Source organism: Penicillium waksmanii, assembly GCF_028829765.1.
Source record: "Penicillium waksmanii strain IBT 27052 chromosome Unknown utg000004l:1.0-5674109.0:1.0-5678898.0, whole genome shotgun sequence".
Lineage (NCBI taxonomy): Eukaryota > Fungi > Ascomycota > Eurotiomycetes > Eurotiales > Aspergillaceae > Penicillium > Penicillium waksmanii.
Window position 1 is genome coordinate 4,124,335 of NW_026643251.1, and position 17,788 is coordinate 4,142,122.

General features: G+C 50.1%; 5 protein-coding genes across 5 annotated transcripts; 3 read left to right on the plus strand and 2 right to left on the minus strand.

The window, feature by feature from the left end:
* Positions 1-23: 23 nt before the first annotated feature.
* Positions 24-3,967, plus strand: N7481_004359 (uncharacterized protein; the record flags this gene model as incomplete). Its single annotated transcript, XM_057263578.1, has 3 exons — positions 24-497; positions 676-1,613; positions 1,672-3,967. 3 exons carry the CDS (start codon positions 24-26, stop codon positions 3,965-3,967), a joined length of 3,708 nt encoding a protein of 1,235 aa, XP_057125239.1.
* A 1,999-nt stretch (positions 3,968-5,966) lies between these two features.
* On the plus strand, positions 5,967-6,996 carry N7481_004360 (major facilitator superfamily domain-containing protein; the record flags this gene model as incomplete). The annotated part of the gene is made up of 2 exons (XM_057263579.1): positions 5,967-6,329; positions 6,397-6,996. 2 exons carry the CDS (start codon positions 5,967-5,969, stop codon positions 6,994-6,996), a joined length of 963 nt encoding a protein of 320 aa, XP_057125240.1.
* Positions 6,997-7,537: 541 nt separating this feature from the next.
* On the minus strand, positions 7,538-8,620 carry N7481_004361 (bZIP transcription factor; the record flags this gene model as incomplete). Its single annotated transcript, XM_057263580.1, has 1 exon — positions 7,538-8,620. One exon carries the CDS (start codon positions 8,618-8,620, stop codon positions 7,538-7,540), a length of 1,083 nt encoding a protein of 360 aa, XP_057125241.1.
* Positions 8,621-9,515: 895 nt separating this feature from the next.
* N7481_004362 (uncharacterized protein) lies at positions 9,516-10,718 on the minus strand (the record flags this gene model as incomplete). Its single annotated transcript, XM_057263581.1, has 1 exon — positions 9,516-10,718. One exon carries the CDS (start codon positions 10,716-10,718, stop codon positions 9,516-9,518), a length of 1,203 nt encoding a protein of 400 aa, XP_057125242.1.
* Positions 10,719-13,137: 2,419 nt separating this feature from the next.
* Positions 13,138-15,707, plus strand: N7481_004363 (zinc metalloproteinase family protein; the record flags this gene model as incomplete). The annotated part of the gene is made up of 4 exons (XM_057263582.1): positions 13,138-13,440; positions 13,518-13,613; positions 13,677-15,544; positions 15,611-15,707. 4 exons carry the CDS (start codon positions 13,138-13,140, stop codon positions 15,705-15,707), a joined length of 2,364 nt encoding a protein of 787 aa, XP_057125243.1.
* Between the last annotated feature and the right edge of the window lie 2,081 nt (positions 15,708-17,788).

A 17,788-nucleotide genomic window follows, 5' to 3' on the forward strand; every position in this document is an offset into this window, starting at 1 on the left:
GAGGTGTAGTTCGGAAAAGCACGATGATATCCTATTGCTCCTTCACAGAAGCATCCCGCTTAGTCAGAGCTCCACCCCGACCCCAGCTCCCACAGCTGCATGCCGCTCGCCGGGCAGCAATCCAGCCTCCGCTGCTCGTCGCAACACGATTTAAACCGCCTGGGAGCTCTGCGCGCTACGAGGGATTCGCCATGGATGCGCCTGGCGCAAGGGCGAATGAGGATGCCGTCAAGAGCACCTCGGAGCGCGATGCATCTACGGCGCGAAGCCCATCCCCCTCCGACACAACTCAAGACGACCATGAACAGCGTCAACATAGCGGTGAAAGCAGTGATGCTGAATCCGAAGATAGCGACCAAATAGTGGAGGATGAAGAAGAGGATGAGGATGAGGATGAAGAACCCCGACTCAAATATGCATATCTTACCAAGCACCTTGGATCGGTATATCGCAACGGGGACGCGACCAGTACATTTCTTGTGGCAGGCGACAAGATGGTGCGTCTACAACTTTGTCTACTAACCCCCAGTCCTTCTTCTTGACTGACATTCGACGTCCAGATCGTCGGAACTCACAATGGAGTCATTGTAAGTGAACCGTGCCTAGTATCGCCATTAGTCCTCGCGGGACTCGACTGACTTGGACTAGCATGTTCTTTTGTTGCCCCTTTTACAGCCTCTTCGTGTATACCAAGCGCATTCAGCAAGCGTTACTTCCATTTCTTTATCGCCATTCCCGCCACCTTTGTCGAACCTTAAGCCCGAGAACGCCGGCAAACAAACTGCAGAAGATCATGGACCCTTAACACGAACATCAACCAGCTCCGACAGCATTCGGGGTCATCCACAGCCGAGTCACAATGGGTCAATTCCAGCTACCCCATCTAACTCCATATATATCGCGTCTGCATCCATAGATGGAAATGTGTGCATATCGTCTTTAGTCGACCCCAAGGATATTCTGAAGAGGAACTTCGGTCGGCCTGTCCAGGCCGTCACTCTCTCCCCCGAATACAAAACCGACAGGACATTCATTTCTGGAGGGCGGGCTGGCGAGCTCGTTCTAACAACCGGGGGTCGGATCGGGGCTAGCTCAAATGCCACCACAATGGGAGGGGCAACAGCAGCAGCGTCAAGTTGGCTTGGGTCGATGGGTCTGGGTGCCAATAGTGGTAAAGATACTGTACTACACAGTGGCGAAGGCGCTATCAGTACCATCCGATGGTCTCTCTCAGGGAAATATGTCGTCTGGGTGAACGAAGAGGGCATTAAAATCATGCGATCGAATTTACATCTCGAGTCCTCCGAGCACGAATTCACCTGGAAGCGAATTAGTCACATCGATCGCCCGAATCGACCAGGTTGGGAGGAAATGGCCAGCGTTTGGAAAGCGCGTGCAGAATGGATTGACCAGTCTGCCTTGGACAATGATGATAACCTCGACCCCAGCGATGCGACAAAACGACAAAACCTCTCATCAAGACCTGTATCTGAAAATTGTGAGAAGTTAGTCGTCGGCTGGGGAGGCAGTGTGTGGGTCATCGATGTATTCCCCGACCGTGCGAGCAAATCCTCAAAAGGCGAGAGATATGGTTCCGCCGAAGTAGCTACAATGTAAGCCAGGCCATGTACTTTTTGATTTGCCTAAGCTGGATGCTGACTCCAGATACAGATTGCGAACAGACTGTGTGATTTCTGGCATTTCGATGTACTCACCTCGTCTTCTTGTCGTTCTTGCATTTATTGAGATTGAGGATGGATCACCCGACTCTAACCGTCGAGGCTCTGGTCGTGGCCATCGCCAGAAAGGGCTGGAACCTGAACTTCGTATCATCGACATTGAAACCAAAGAGGAACTCAGCGCTGACACACTATCTGTCAGTCGCTTCGAAGGTTTGGCTTCGTCAGACTATCATCTGAGCGTCCTGCCTCCATGGAAAACTCCGGAGGGGCAAACGGTCCAACGAGGGGCTCTGGGAGCTCTTGGCCATGGTCTTCTGGATGCCACTATGTATTCAGCTCGTTTGTTCAGCTCTGGTGCTAGTATCCGCAGTACTACAAGCAGTGGCGACAAGATCTCTGGTAGAGGCCCTCCATCTTTCATCTCCAGAAACCTATCTGGCGAAGAATCTTTATCCAAAGAAGTCCAAGATGTCTCAGGAGCACCAGGCGCCAAGATATTCATACATAGCCCGTTTGATTGTGTTGTTGCCGTCAAAAGAGATCTTTCAGACCGAATCTCTTGGCTCGACTCCCACGGCAGATTTGAAGAAGCATGGAATCTCGTTGATGAGAATCCTGAAGCGGCAGACTCATCTCTTGAGCTACCAGAAATCATCTCTGGGTCTGTGAAATCTCAGAGCAGCCTAGGCGAATTCTTTTCTGACGACCGATCATCCGTTATGACTGCTGGCGGGGCAAGAATTTCTGCCGCTGACCGAGAGAAAGCCCGACTTGGTGAGCGCTGGGTTGAGCAGCTCGTCAGCGAGGAGAAATGGGGTGAAGCTTCAGAGATCTGCGGCAAAGTGCTAAAGAATTCCTCTCGGTGGGAGCACTGGGCATGGGTATTCATCAAGAAAAGCAGAGTTGACGAGATCACTGCACATATTCCAGTCGATTTACACCCTTCGCTTTCAACTTCGATTTACGAGTTCATTCTCAAACACTACATTTCGCGAGACCTTAGCCGGTTCAAGGAACTGGTTGATACCTGGCCTTCAGATATATTTGAGCCTAACGATATAGCCTCTGCGATCCAGGATCAACTTAAGTCAGACTCAATAAGAGTCGAGTCCGAGGAATGGCGTATTCTGACTGATTGCTTGGCTAAGCTCTTCTTGGTGGGAGGCCACTATCGCGAAGCTCTACATTGTTACATCCGTTTGCAGGATGCAGATGCAGCTATGTCTTTGGTTCTAGAGCATCGATTGGTAGATGCTGTTTCTGATGACATCCCGGCCTTCGTCAAGCTCCGTGTTTCCAAAGAACAATTGAGGTCCCCGTCAACCCCAATATCTCAGCTGGAAGAGTTGACCGCGGAACCGATTCAACTCCTTGCTAGTGAAGCCTATACTGGCATCGTACCACCCGACGAGGTGGTATCGCAGCTGCAGTCTTCGAATCGCCTTTTTTTGTATTTCTATCTTCGTGCACTATGGCGTGGCGAGTCGCTCCCACACGAGGCCTCAAAGCCTCGGCGGGGCCGTGGAGCCAATGCGCGTGATGCTGCCAGCAAATTGGCTGCCGACGAAGGAAAAACACTTATTGATAATTTCGCTGACACGGCTGTCGAAGTTTTTGCAGGGTATGATCGACCTCTTCTCATGGAGTTTCTACAAACCAGCATCTCCTACAACTTCGAGGGAGCTATTTCGATATGCATAGATTCTCACTTTACCGCGGAACTGATATATCTGTATTCAAAGACGGGCCAGACAAAGCGAGCCTTGAATCTGATCTTGTCGGACTTGAAAGATGTGTCACAAGCGATCTCTTTTGCCAAATCGCAAGATGATCCCGATCTCTGGGAAGATCTTCTCGATTACTCAATGGACAAACCAAGGTTCATCCACGGACTGCTTGTCGAAGCGGGAACATCAATTGACCCTATCAAACTTGTCCGTCGTATCCCGAGTGGGCTTGAGATTGAGGGTTTGCGTGATGGCCTTACTCGATTGATCCGAGAACATGATTTGCAGGACAGCATCAGCCAAGGCGCAACACGTGTCATGCAGGGCGAAGTGGTACAGGATATGGACAAGCTGTATAAGGGCCGGCGTCGTGGAATCAAATTCAACATTGCCGAAGATGATATGTCTGAAAAGAAAGATATCGCGTCCGACCTGAATGGCCCTGTGAAGTCATCAAGTCTCGGGCAAGGGAAATGCGGCGGTTGTCATGCCCCCTTCGAAGCCAACGGTATGTACCATGCCATCCAAATTGCCCGAATATCAGAACTAATCTCTTAAAAAAACCCCCAGAACGTGAAACTCTCATCGGCTTTACTTGTGGCCATGTCTTCCATTTATCGCATTTGCATTCAGACGCATCACGCCCTCAGTCTGATACAGAGAGCCTTGAACGACATGCAGACCGCACCCCTCGAGCCTCATCACCTCTCATTGAGGAATCCTCTGTAACTGCTTCTCGCATCGTCGGTCGCAAGGTATTAACAGCACGTCTCCTGCGAGATAAGATTGGGGACGGTTGTCGGATTTGCGCTCTCACGAGGAAAATTGAATCCCTTGGGAGCGAGAGTGAGGTATAAGGCCCCTGTCATTACACCGGCTTCTTAGCATATCTGCCATACCATGACCCAGCACCCCCCTGTCCACTATTTCCTTTTGAGATACCCACTCATCATTACCCATATTCCGTTGCATTAAAGCGCATGTTGTTACTACCCACGCAGCCATTTCTCATGGCGCCATAGATGTGTCATAAGGTGTTCGTTGGGGTCACGCGTGAGGCTACGTATAGATGGATGGCCCCATACCAGCGCCTGATTGTTAATCACCTATGTACCTCAACCTTGCAAATACAAATTCTAGCGTCTCCAAACCTAGGAGCGTAGGGACGTATTTGTATTATCTTTCCTTCTATAGCAGCTATGTGCGTTTCTCGAACACGCAAGGTTGGCCACGTAATACTATGTCGCTACTTAACGGTAATTGGCACGCAAGGGCATATAAGTACCGTTATAAATGTTGATTCTACCACTTTTAAATTATGCGCAGCATTAAACCAAGCATAAAATTTCAGCCATGACTATGGCTGCGCGAACTGGGACGATTATTCAGTGTCCCACATTTAGGTCAGAAGCACGATTTTACTGGTTATATGATAGAAACTGTGGGGCGCTGATTCAACGCCGGCCCGATCCTTTACCTTGTTGGTTATGTGTACTCTGTAGTAACTCCGTAGTTCCAGCGGTGGGGTTATCCGTTTGTCTGGTCTTTATCTCCCTTTCCCACGGGCTCGATCTTGAAGCTGATGCATAAAGTCTATACTGCACAGCTTGGCCCCCTTCATAATACTTTTTCCTACTCTAATTTGTTCCTGTTAAACATATTTCTTACACTCCCTTGGACCGCTTGGTCATCCTTTTTTTTTATCCTTTTAATCATCCGACAGAATTCAGGTAGCTGTTCATGCACAGATAACTACCATCTTCGACCCCTTCTCCTTCTCCTTCGAGTTTTCTTTTTTCTTCACCTTCCTTCTACGAGCATGGCCAGTCTAAACGAGCAGAAGCCTGACTCGAACCCCTCGACTCTTAATGGGGGGGGGAGGAATCCCACGATCTTGAGAAACAGCCATCTCAAAGTGCAGCCACAGATCTTGCGAGAACACCCACTCAAACCGTGGAGCCAGAACTTGAGCAGAATGGCTCCCGAACTACGGCCCCAGAAAACCAAGAACCAAAATTCCCCGAGACTGATCTGGACCAGGGCTTAGTCGGGTGGGATGGTCAAGACGACCCCGAAAATCCTCAAAACTTTGCTTCCAGCAAAAAATGGGCTCTTCTTGCCTTGATCAGCGCCTTCACGTTTCTTTCACCTCTTGCATCTAGCATGTTCTCACCTGCAGTTGTATTTATGGCAAAGGAATTCCATCAGACAAATGAGACTATTCTTGCCTTCACTGTCAGCATATATCTGGTTGGATACGTGGTAAGTGACAAACTTGAATGATCGGATGCCGGAAAAGTTCTACAAGTGCGGTCGTTCTAATTGTCCGGAATCTTATATCTAGTTCGGCCCTCTGATACTTGCCCCCCTGAGCGAGATTTACGGTAGACGAGTGGTTCTCAGCGGTGCCAATTGGTTCTTCGTTGTCTGGCAAATCGGATGCGCTCTCGCCAAAAACATTGAAACGCTCATCGTGTGTCGACTATTTGCCGGTATTGGTGGATCTGCTTGTATCACACTTGGAGCTGGTGTTGTTGCAGACCTTTTCCCGAGAGAAATGCGCGGAATGGCAACCTCAATCTGGAGTATGGGCCCACTGATTGGACCTGTAGTAGGCCCAATTGCTGGAGGATTCCTAGGCGAAGAGGTTAGCTGGCAATGGATCTTCTGGTTGCTGCTCATTGCAGGTGGTGCTATGCAGCTTGGTATCGAGCTGCTTAATAAGGAGACATACGCCCCTGTTTTGATCAAATGGAAAACCGCAAAGCTGGCAAAGGAACTGGGTCGCACGGACTTACAAAGTGTCTATGATGTTGGTAGCGAGACCCTCTCAGACAGCCAGATTCTTAAGCGTAGTCTGATTCGACCGGCTCTGCTTCTTTTCAAATCGCCTATTGTGTTGCTTCTTTCAGTCTACATGGTAAGTGGTCTTGCGCTCTTCTGTGGCGCATTTACTCAGAGAAAAAAATTGCTAATTCTGGAATTAGTCGCTTGTCTACGGTCTACTCTACCTCTTTTTCACGACCATCTCCGATGTCTTCACGAGTACCTATGGCTTTACTGTCGGACTATCCGGTCTCGCATACCTCGGCATTGGTGTTGGATTCTTTGGAGGTCTTGTCTTCATCGCCTTGACGAATGACCGCCTCGTTCAGAAACTCACTGCTCAGAACAAGGGCAAGTTCGAGCCAGAAATGCGTCTTCCGACAATGATCATTTTTTCCTGCATCCTGCCTATTAGCTTTTTCTGGTATGGGTGGACCGCCGACAAACATGTCCACTGGATCGTGCCTATTATTGGCATGTTTCCGTTTGGTGTCGGCATGATGGGTGTCTTCATGCCCATCCAAACATATATCATTGACTGCTACCCAGCCTATGCAGCGTCGGCCAATGCTACCTTGACGGCAACGAGATCACTTGTCGGTGCATTCCTTCCACTCGCCGGCCCAGCCATGTTCGACAGCCTTGGTCTCGGCTGGGGAAACTCGTTGCTTGGATTCCTCGCACTCGCTTTTGTTCCAATTCCGATAATCTTCACTAAATATGGCAAGAAAATTCGAGAGAAGTGGCCTGTAGACCTCTAAGGCGGTATGTGGATGGGAAAAGGTTGACATGAGAAGGTTATTGCATCGAGTTGGAATGCACAAGCATTATCAACCATGGCATTTGTCCAAAGCTTATAGAGATTCTTAAACATGATATAGAATTAGCATGCTTTCTTTCCCTTTTTCACAAAATTACTCTACTCTTCCTTGCGGCAATACTACTACTACTACTACTACCATCCATCCTTACATGCTACCGCGGACTTACATTCGTCAATGTCCCATGTTAGCCACTATTTTTTCCGATATGGAGATAAGTCTCCGTCGCACTTGAGCTGTTGCCTCCGCTCCCTTGCTCTTCAGATGGCACTCGTCTATCCACAAGTTCGAGAGAAGCTCTAAGAAATGCGCACAGACGACGTCGACTTCGATGAGGACAACGAAAGGCTGATATATAAGGATGGCTTTAAACAGCATGTTCAAGATCTAAGACTGAGAGGCACCTCAGTTCCCATTAAGGTAGACACCATCAAAGGTTTGAATATTCAAGTACATGGTACCAGGGAAATATTTCGTAACCTCACACTATGTTGAAAACAAGCGAACCAACATCAACGCCAACCATGAGGTTGGGGTGTTTATTTATAAACTCCTGCATAATACCCCAACCTTCCTCTTTCATGAACGTTTCATAAAACGCCGGTTTAATGCGGATCTGATTGTCTTCGTCACGATCAAGAATCTTCACGCCCCACGGCCATCGGATCTTAACAGAACACGCCAAGAGCCCAAATAATTCATCCCGATTATTCTCATAGAGCGGCCATTGACGCACCAGATTTGATCTCAATTTTGGATATGGAAGAGAGCTTATTGCGATGGGGTGCTCAATCTCAAATTGTTCCTGGAGGGGATGGGTGAATGTGGGCAATTTTGCGAAAGTCTTTGGACTTGGTTCGATTATCCATTTCGAAAAGTGGTATATTATCAGCCCCATTGCTAGTCTCTCTGGGTCACGCACCGGTCGTCTTTCGATGAAGGTATGGATCACGTTTGCTAACATGTTGGTCCTGCTACCATACAATATATCAAGTGGCGATTCAGGCGTATCGGGGCACTGAGCGATCATATCTGGGTATGCAAGCCACGGAAGGGATGACGTCTCAATGTTGGAGAGATTGTCGGAGTAAAGAGGAAGCTTATTCCAAGGTGAGCTGGGATTTATCGGGTGGGCCTGAGGGGTTTGCGGCAACGACGTCGGTGAAGTCGAGTGGGCCATTGAGCAAGCCAGATGATCCGCCATATCCAAGGAATTAGATCCTCCTGGTACGTAATTTTCTTGTGGGAAAGAGTGTCCGGGTTGTTCAGTATTCGAGTCTTGAGTCATTGGCGAGTCGGAAGGGCCCGTCTCTTCTAACTTTCCATCCCATGAATTGACTACCGATCTCAGGGCCTTTTGTCGTGCCACGAGTATTTCATTCTGTCTCCGAAGGCCGTCAATGACCCCAAGGAGGGTTTTCACTCCAGTGTCATTGTGATATTGTTCACAGTGGGCCACTTGTGACTCGAGTTTAGCTGTGTGGCGTAACTTCTTGTCGCGCAGGTTCTGCTGCGCACGACGATCCCGGTCACGCTTTTTATCAGCCGAAGACCGGTCTGACATTGATATACACCCCACGTCAATCTTGTCAAGGAAATCAATCGTTTTTTGCGGGACTGGAGAAAGTGGAATGAGGTTTAATGATGTGGTGGTTGGTGGATATATTGTGCTTCGGAATAATACATTGTCCGCTGCATAAAATTTGTACACCTCGAATACCGGACGATGGTAAAATTACTAATAGCGAAACATCTGCCATCATCCATGGATCCATGTACTACTAGAAGTACTACTAACTTGAATAGCCAAAGTAAACCCCAATGTTACCTACTAGGTATATACCTTCACCAAATTTGGGGTGCCCAGGTTAGTTGTTCAATAACTTTCAAATAGACCGTGAAAATTAACTTAATGGATTCATATTCATAGAGAAACTTGTTTTCATTACATCTCTCAATAGAGCCTATCCCCAGGAATTTGTAATAACTGATGAGCATACTAGGATCCAGTGGCCTAGCCATCAAAATAAACAATAGGGGGGAGGTGTAGGGTATCATCACAAGGCATAGTTGGATGCAGAGAGGACATATGCAATTACCAAGTGATCACATACAACAATAAGAAATGCAGGGTAGCTAGTGTATGGCAACATCATTCATCATGCCGAGAACAAAAATGCAGGACTCGGAAGATGCAGATAGAAGTTTGAGTATGAAACGCCGTGGATGCAGGGTGGGGTGAGGTGAGGAGAGCCGGTTGCCAGATCAGACAGGTGTGCCAAGTTAACATATGGGGGTTGATCGTGACAAGGGCCGAATACAAAGGAGACAACACCAAGGTTGTGTGTGCAAATAATAGGATCGTGAGACATCGTAAGGGGATTGAAAGGGGATAGGGGGACAATGGGTTAAATGGACAAAGAATCGAAGGGGGAGCGTAAGAGCAGCTCGCGAACATATCAAGGCCGCAACTCACCACCTAGTTGCAAGGCAAGGCCGGCATCTTTGGGGATTCTGGGGCTTGAGGTGCTGGGAGGCACGAGAGCATCGAAATTCAGTCGTTTGCGAGCATCTTTGGTAGACAAGGGAGTTCGACCAGGGTTGCCAGGTGTACGGCCACCCCATGCTGGCTGGGCTGGACTTGGTGTCACATTCACGAAATCGGCGAAGTTGAATTGTTGACCAGGAGTTCCGAGGCCCGGGGTCAACGACGGCAGGGCAGCGTGTTGGCTGGGAGGAGTCGAAGGCGGGAAGGTTTGGTTTTGCGATCCCCCTGCGACACGAGCTGGTGTTGGAGAGTTTGCGAGGTAAAGCAGTAGATCGGCACCATCCTCATGCTGTGCTGTCCGATCACTGCGTGACAGGCGGGTATGCTTGGGAGGCGGGGTTCGCGGAGGAGAGGAGCCTACCATAGAGCTCACATTGTGAAAGCTATGCAAGGGGAGATCGGGGTCGTTCTCCTCGTCAGATGGGCCATGGTAGACTGGAGATGACAGCTCGTGAATGGGAGCCTCGGACATGAAGGGCACATGGGTCTGTCGGGATGTGAGGTGTCGGTTGAGACCTGGGGAGGATTCGGGAAGCTGGTAGGATCTCTTCCAAGAGACTCGGGGGACCTTTGCTGGTCGTTCTGTGCCTGAATCGGATCGCAATCGCTTGCGGCTGGCAGACAGCATGGGCTGCATAACCCTGGAATTGAAAGTCACCGCATGCTTGTTGCGAGCCGACCGAGGAAGCTCCTTGGAGTAGGTGGCGGCTTGGAGGGGAGGGGAGGTAAAGGGAGTCTCGCAACGGCTGCGTGAGAAGTCGGAGGAGGAATCGGAGGGTTTGTCACTGTCCAAGGGAGAGATGGAGTTCAGACCATGAAGGCGGCCATGTTGGTACTTGAGTTTTGCTAGACCCAACCGATCCTGCAAACTCAGGGACACCTGAATGAGTAGATTCTTGGTCAGCCGGGTTTTTTCACAGGAGGTCCTTGGCAGGATATCTGCAGTCTTGGAAGTCTCTTTTGGTTCTTGCGTTGACATGTGCACCCTATGGGGGAGGGTGGGAAGTTTGCCCATGATGGAGGTTGTCAAGGGATCTCTCAGGGAAATACTAACCTGGGCAATATCAATTTTGCGAATGGTCTTCTCCGCCGAACCTGGCTGTGACATCGTCATGATGGATAATAGCAAAGGGAAGAGAAAGGCCAACGGAAGGAGTGTCGAAAGCCTTTGCGGGTTCAAGTTGCAGTAAGGGCGGCTGGGAAAAGAGAGGAGGCCCGATGTTCAATGTTCAATGTTCAATGGCCAATGGCCAATGGATGAGCGGAGATGGAATCCACTTGGGGGGGAGCCCACGATCGGACAAATGAGAACTGACGAAATAGCAAGGTAAATGTTAGGGGGGAAAAATAAAGAATTAAAATCCCCCCCAAAAATGGTGGAATGCTAGAGGTTTGATATTGGTGTACAGAAGGCTATCTCTCTGGAGGGACGAGAAGTGATGTTCTCCAGGACGTGGCTTTGCTTTGTGCGTTGGCCGCAAACGCGTGCCGCGTTTCCCTTTTTTTTCTTCTCTCTCCGACGCGTTTTTCGTGTTTGGTCAGCAGCCAACCATTGGATGGATATGCCAAAGAGTATGTACGCAGTACTCCGTACTCCTACGGATTTGCAATCTGCACGAGGGGGGTAAACAGACTGCCCAGAACAGAATCCAAGATGAAAAATTGATCTGTCAAGTGGCTCCAGCTCCAGCTCTAAGCCCTCCTTGGTGGCCCCCACTCGACTCCTTCAGCTAGAGCCGTCTTTGTTCAAGATTTGCTGTTTGAGAATTCCAGTGGGACCAGGGATCAGGGACCGGGGACCGTCGCCAAGGGGGCATATCTGGCATACCAAATGAGATTCCCGATACCAGAGCGATATGGGCACCGACATTGATGTCATCGAGGGTCCTGGAGAGAGATGAACGTTGCTCGATCCGGCATGCTGGCGGTTGCCGTTATCGTCGATGAGGCGTTGCACGGACCATCACGAGGTCTCATGCCTCATGCCTCATGTCTCCTGTCTCTGTCTTCTTTGCAGGCGTTGCTTATTGGGGATGGCGGGGGAGCAATGCCATAGAAAAACCTTCCGGTGTTGAGGTTAATGGCCGATTCCAGCCATCCAGCCATCCAGCCCTAAAGCCGACCAGGAACCAGAACAGCCTCACCCGTGGGGTCGGCATTTCCGGTCAGACAAGATGACGGGGAGCCAATGGTCAGGAGTAACCCGTCTCTCCTAAAGAGCCAAGTTTCCCGACCCATGCGATGCGATGCGATGCGATGCACAGATCGCGTGTCCTGCAGACCAATGCAAGCCGGAGCCTTTCAGTCGCGCAGACCCACCCAGGGAGAGATAGCAGAGCATGGAGGGGGATGTCATAGGAGGCTCCGCTCACTACGTCGCGGACAGGGGCGCAGTCAAATCGCAAGTGTGGTTTGAAGAAGATCCCGACGGTGCAAAAATGCAGCATACAGATGGAGAGTTTGATGGAATATGCTCTGGAACTTGAATACTATTTGATGTTTCCTAAGGATTTGGGGAGAGGAAGGTTGGCGATACGCCAAGCAACAAGCAGCTTGTGTACCCGTTTCCTCTTTTTCGCATGCTTACTCGTACTCGTAGTATACTAGTATTGGTCGAATGCTAGTACTGGTATAGGTTGTCATACTGATCTTTTTAATATCCGAGTTCTTCACGAGTACGAGTACTCGTAGTATGGACGGAGTACTCCGTACTCCGTATATAGTGATCCATCAGTTGGTTGAACTGAGATATTGCCAACATCATCGGTACTACTAGTACTACAATGACATCTGCCTCCCTGCGGAGTACGAGTAGTAGATGTACTTCAAGTTGAAGCATGTTCAGGGGGAGGAGCAAAATGAGCCATTGAGCAAAGGCAGTTCAAAGCAGGGAATTGGGCTTGGTATGCGGTTAGCCCAGACACTAGATCTTGAGCTAGCAGCATTAGGGCGATCATGGGGAGATCCACCGGTGAAACATTGCGACTCCTAGGAGAGTCAGAGGCGTCGTTGTCTCGCAGACACGGGGGGGGGGGAGGGGGGGTACGTAATACTTTAAAAGACGTTGAGAGTGCGAAGAGTGGCCAAAGGTGGCCAAGGTGGCCCGCTAAAATTATATCCCACTAGGATGTCTTGGATGGGTAGGAGAGGTCGTCGATGGTGATTGCTGTTCAAGTTCTTTCCTCCCCCCCCCCCCCTAATCCATCCCTACTACCCCAGCATAACTTGAGTCTTGAATATCGTACTAGTACCCATTGTCCCTGCGATTGTTTTCTCTCGCTTTCCCTGTTTCTGTTTCTGGTTTTTGCGGGGCCACTCCAGTGCGGCCTCGTCACCGTCACCCGCACGCCGCAAGCCGCAAACGGTCGCGCTCTCCTTGTTCCTGAGTCTGAGCTGAGCTGAGCTGAGCTGAGTCTAGCAACTCCTCTGTTCCACACTTTTACACAATCTCTTCCACTTCACTCTCACATACCTAGTCGCTTCCAAGGCCTGGTTCTTCTGTCGGCGAGAAGTTCCTGGCCTCATCTATCCCGATGCCTTTCTTCAAGCAGCTTCGTCGCCGGTCCAAGGCTAGCTTCAATGCTACCGACTCCAAGTCCCCTTCAACTAAGGTGGAAATGGTCTCGGGAAAATCCTCCTCCACGATCGACACTTCTTCCCACAGCTCCATCACTCCCCCATCGTCAATCAAACCGACCCTTTCCTCCCCGAATCTCCCTTCTCTGTCCGAATCAAATGGTACCAGCATCGCCAGCACAACCAGCACACCCCTCCCTGCTCCCCCGCAACGACCGGCCACTTTGGTAACAACCCCGTCACAACGGAACAGCGTCGTGGTAGGTGATCCCGTCCCTTTCTTCTACTTTTTTCTTTCTCTTTTAAACCTATCACTAACCCAACCCTCTACGAACAGGGAAGCTCCTCTTCCTCCATCAATGGCATCTTTCGGACGCCCGCCCCGAGCTCGCCCTATGCTCCAAGGATTGTCTCAATCTCTGATAACAACTGGGTAAGCGCTGATGCTGGGAACGAATGGTGCCAAACGGGCGGTTGCTGACACCTGCTCTCTCAGGTCCATCAAAAAGTTCTCCTCATCTATGGCCAGGTCGGCGACCCGCGTCAACATCCGCTGGACGGCAATTTGACAGTCTTCCATCACCAAGATAACTTCCCGTCGATCGGCTGGCCCGTCACGGCATCCCACTTTAAAGCTCTCGTTCATTTGGTTCCCGGTCCCAATCGCCTTCGCTTCGACTTTATTTCTCCCAAATTATCGACAGGAAGCACCCACCCCGCCGTGCACTCTACATGGATCAATATTAACTACTTGCCGTTGGTCAACTCCCCGCCTCTGCATTTGGTGATCCTACTTGGCAAGGACTCCGATGGCACCTACGATACCGTACCGGAAAGACAAGAGCGGGAAGGCAATGGTCTCGAAACGGCGATTCGAAAATACCGAACAGCTGCATACCTGTGGCAGGCTTTCACCGGAGAGCAAATGTATCGCAACAACCTCGGCCGGCGCTGCTTTCGATTTGAGGAGGAGTGGCAGCCAGGGAGTCTCAGCCGCCGGGATTTACCCGCTGGTCAGATGCGAAACGAAGCCAAGGTCCACGTTATTCGCTCCAACAAGACCGTCGCCGAGCTGAGAGATCTCGAGATCGCTCAGCAAAACCAAAACGCCAAAAACAGAGACGAGCTCTTCAACATTGCGAAAGACGCTGTGCGCAGTCATTTTAACACACATTCCGGTCAGAAGCAATACGTCTCCGTCCTGCTTCTCGACTCTCATTGGGATACCGGTGCACAAACTATCACCGGCCATGCTGCTCTAGGCTCGGGCGACGACGACATCAAAATGGCCATTTTCGGGTCACATTGCCTGCAGAGCTACCCATCATGCTTGGAAGAGGTGGTGGATGCATTTTCTGACTGCACGCGAACAGATACCAACTACGTGGCCAACGATAGCGGGGAGGCTGGCTCTAACTGGGAGTCCGCCAACCTGGGAATTGGAGCTCATCTCCACGAGGTCGGTCACCTTTTCGGTTGCCCTCATCAGGAGAGCGGTATCATGTTGCGCGATTACGTCCAACTCAACCGATCCTTCCTGACCAAAGAGCCATTCTCAACCCGTACAAAGGCGCAAGGCCTGAAGATCTGTTTGCCGAACGACGAATGTGGATGGCATCGCTTGGATGCGCTGCGTTTTCGATTCCACCCGGCCTTCCGTATGCCAAACGATGCCCCAGTCAGCTCGGATGATAGCGTTCAAGTATGGCCAGTGGAAAATGGCAAGATATTATTCACTGCGTCATCAGGAATCGCGTTCATGGAACTATACAAGGAGGGGGATGACTTCTGTCACGACTTCATCGAGTACCTCAACACCGAAAACAGCAGCAACGGACTACCGAAACAAATTACCATTACTGAAAGCGAGCTCCGCCAAAAGGTCTTCGGAAACGAGAAGGAGAAGAAAAAGAAGATCCGCTTGGTGGTCTACTCCGGTGCATTGGGCAGCTACACTGTTGAAGACGTTGGCCTTTTAAAGTCCAAGAGCTCTTTAGTCAAGCTGCCAAAGAGCCAGACTGGCTACAAAAGTGGAATCCTGGGCCAGTCAAACATGGAAGGCAGCGAGCCCGAGCAGCTTCTTCTCGAGTCAGCCTTTGTTATGTCGAAATTGCTGACGTCCATCAAAGTATACCACGGCTCAGCCCTGGATGGTATTGAGTTCTGCTACGAGGACATGACGAGTCAACTCTTTGGCAAACGTGGTGGCAAGCCTAGCGGGGATGAGTTCGTTCTGGATGTTCGACGTGGGGAGATTCTACTTGGGTTTTACGTCCGAGCTGGACTTTGGATCGATGGAATCGAAATTCTCACTAGTCATGGGAGGAAATCTGGTCTCTATGGAAACGCCACGGGCGGAGCAGGGTAGGTCTTTTCAAACCATGCGCAGTCATCAACATGAATGCGGATACTAACTTCTTACTCTCTTAGACACACATTGATACCACCTTTGGGATATAAGATTGCTGGTGTCTCTGGATCCACCGGTGCTTGGGTAGACGGGTTTTCTCTCATCATTCAGCACTGAAGACTGCCCCCGGGGCATTACGCACAGCTAGTTCCTCCGACCTTCAAGAAGGAACGCAATACCATATTTCATTTTCCTACATCTCCTCCACATGGCAGGATTGGCATTTCAGGGGACAGGCCTGGCCGGGGATAGCCAGCACATACACATGGTTCTGTTAGACTCTGGGTGCCTTGTTTATATGCGTTGCACATTCTTTCTTCTTCTTTCTTTTGGGAGGGCGTTTTTGGGGTCACGGTGGCATCAACTCATTCATTGTACTGCTGCTTCCTTCGGTTGGATTCAGAAACATCGCAGATTCGCGAAAGGACTACGGGATACCTTGTATAAGGAACATTCATATTGGGCCAATAGTTTATAGAAGGTAATATCATGGACTGGGCATGCCCAGCATTCAATGCTCACCACACCAAACATACACAACTGCGGTTGTCTTCTTTGTTCCTAAAATTTCCTTCGTATGTATGTACACTCCACATTGAATTCAATTGGAGCCGCATGGGCCGAGTTGATATCATAGCGGCGAGTTAGTTCATCGATCCCCTCAGCACAGCCACACTTTGATTTGTGTCTCCAAATAGATCAGATGAGATCAAGCAATGATGATGTAGGTATCGAGATATCTACAGTATGTACTCGTACCACACAGTACAACAAAATTGACGAAAGTTCCACCCAAGGGTCCAATATTGATGATCACTGAAACTCTTTCCCCAAGCAGATACTCCGGACAGTCTGATTCGTCAGGACAAAGTGGCGGAATGGACGAATCAATAAAGGTAGCCGCCTGTCGGTCATTGATTGCATGGGATTCTTTTTACGTTTCGAGCTCATTCGAGAAGCCACGGTATATGCGCCCTCCGTACCCCGTACATGGCACAATGAATATCGGTGCCTGCATGTATGTATTCTGGGATAATTCCTAATTCAACCTGTGCCTTCCTAATCGATCTTGCTATGACGGTGGGTTGAATGCGATCTGAGATGTGATCCACATGTCTGAACAATTGTACTACAGTAGTAGTACATACTTCTGGTAGTTCTAGTATGTATACTAATAACTTCGTACTACGCATCTCGCTAGGCAATTCTGTTCACATTTCAATCCCACCCTGCTTAACAGAGTACCCGTCCATACAGTATTTCAGTATGAAACTTTCTAGTAACATCCATGCTTCAAAAGGAAGACCCATCTGACTGTTTTTCGCCACACCTTCTCCCCTCCCCGCCCAGTGACCAAGGCTCATTGGTTTAGTATCTCTATTCCGCCCGCCCCGTTCCCCCCAAGCTCCAAAGCTCTCTCTTCTTTCTTTCGCCCCACCCCCCACACATCAATCCTGTGGCTCCATGTGGCGCAGGTTGACTCACACAGTCGGATGCCTGAATCCGATGTGGCAAAGCCCTCCACCGCGCCTGACTGGCCCAGTATGCCCGTCTCTGGTCGCACGCACACGCACGCATGCGCATGCGACTTCCGACCTTTTGGCCCCCTGTCCCGCCCTCTCGTCGGGATGGCGGCAGTGATCGCCACCACTGCTTCCCCCCCCCAAGTCCATGCGGATAAAGCAGCCACCTTCTACGCAACCGCACAGCAATGCACTAATACTGTACCTTTGTACCGCCCGAGGCATGCGCCCGACGAAGGCCCAAGCTCCCATCTGTCTGGCGCAGGGCTTTAATGATCTGCGGTGCCGCCGACGATAAACGAGAAGGTGTCGCATCGTCGCGTTCAAAGCGGTTGTTGGTGTTGTGGTTAGCCCGATGATCATCAACCTGTCACCTGGTTCACCAGGTGCGTGTGTGTTGTACATATAGAGTGCAGGGGACGTGTCCATACAACACCCCTCGCTTTCGCCTCTCGCACCCACCAAATATGTATGTGGCATCGCGACTACCGTGACACAAAAACAGAGACGTGGCTCCTGGACGATCGTGCAATTGAGGAGTGCAGGGTGTGGATCGATCACCCAATCACGAATCTCATCGATCTATATCGGGTGAATTTTCCTTCCCTAACCCTAATGGGATTGCTATGTAATCCCCCCCCCTATCCTCCACTCCACAGACGTTCATTAAATAAA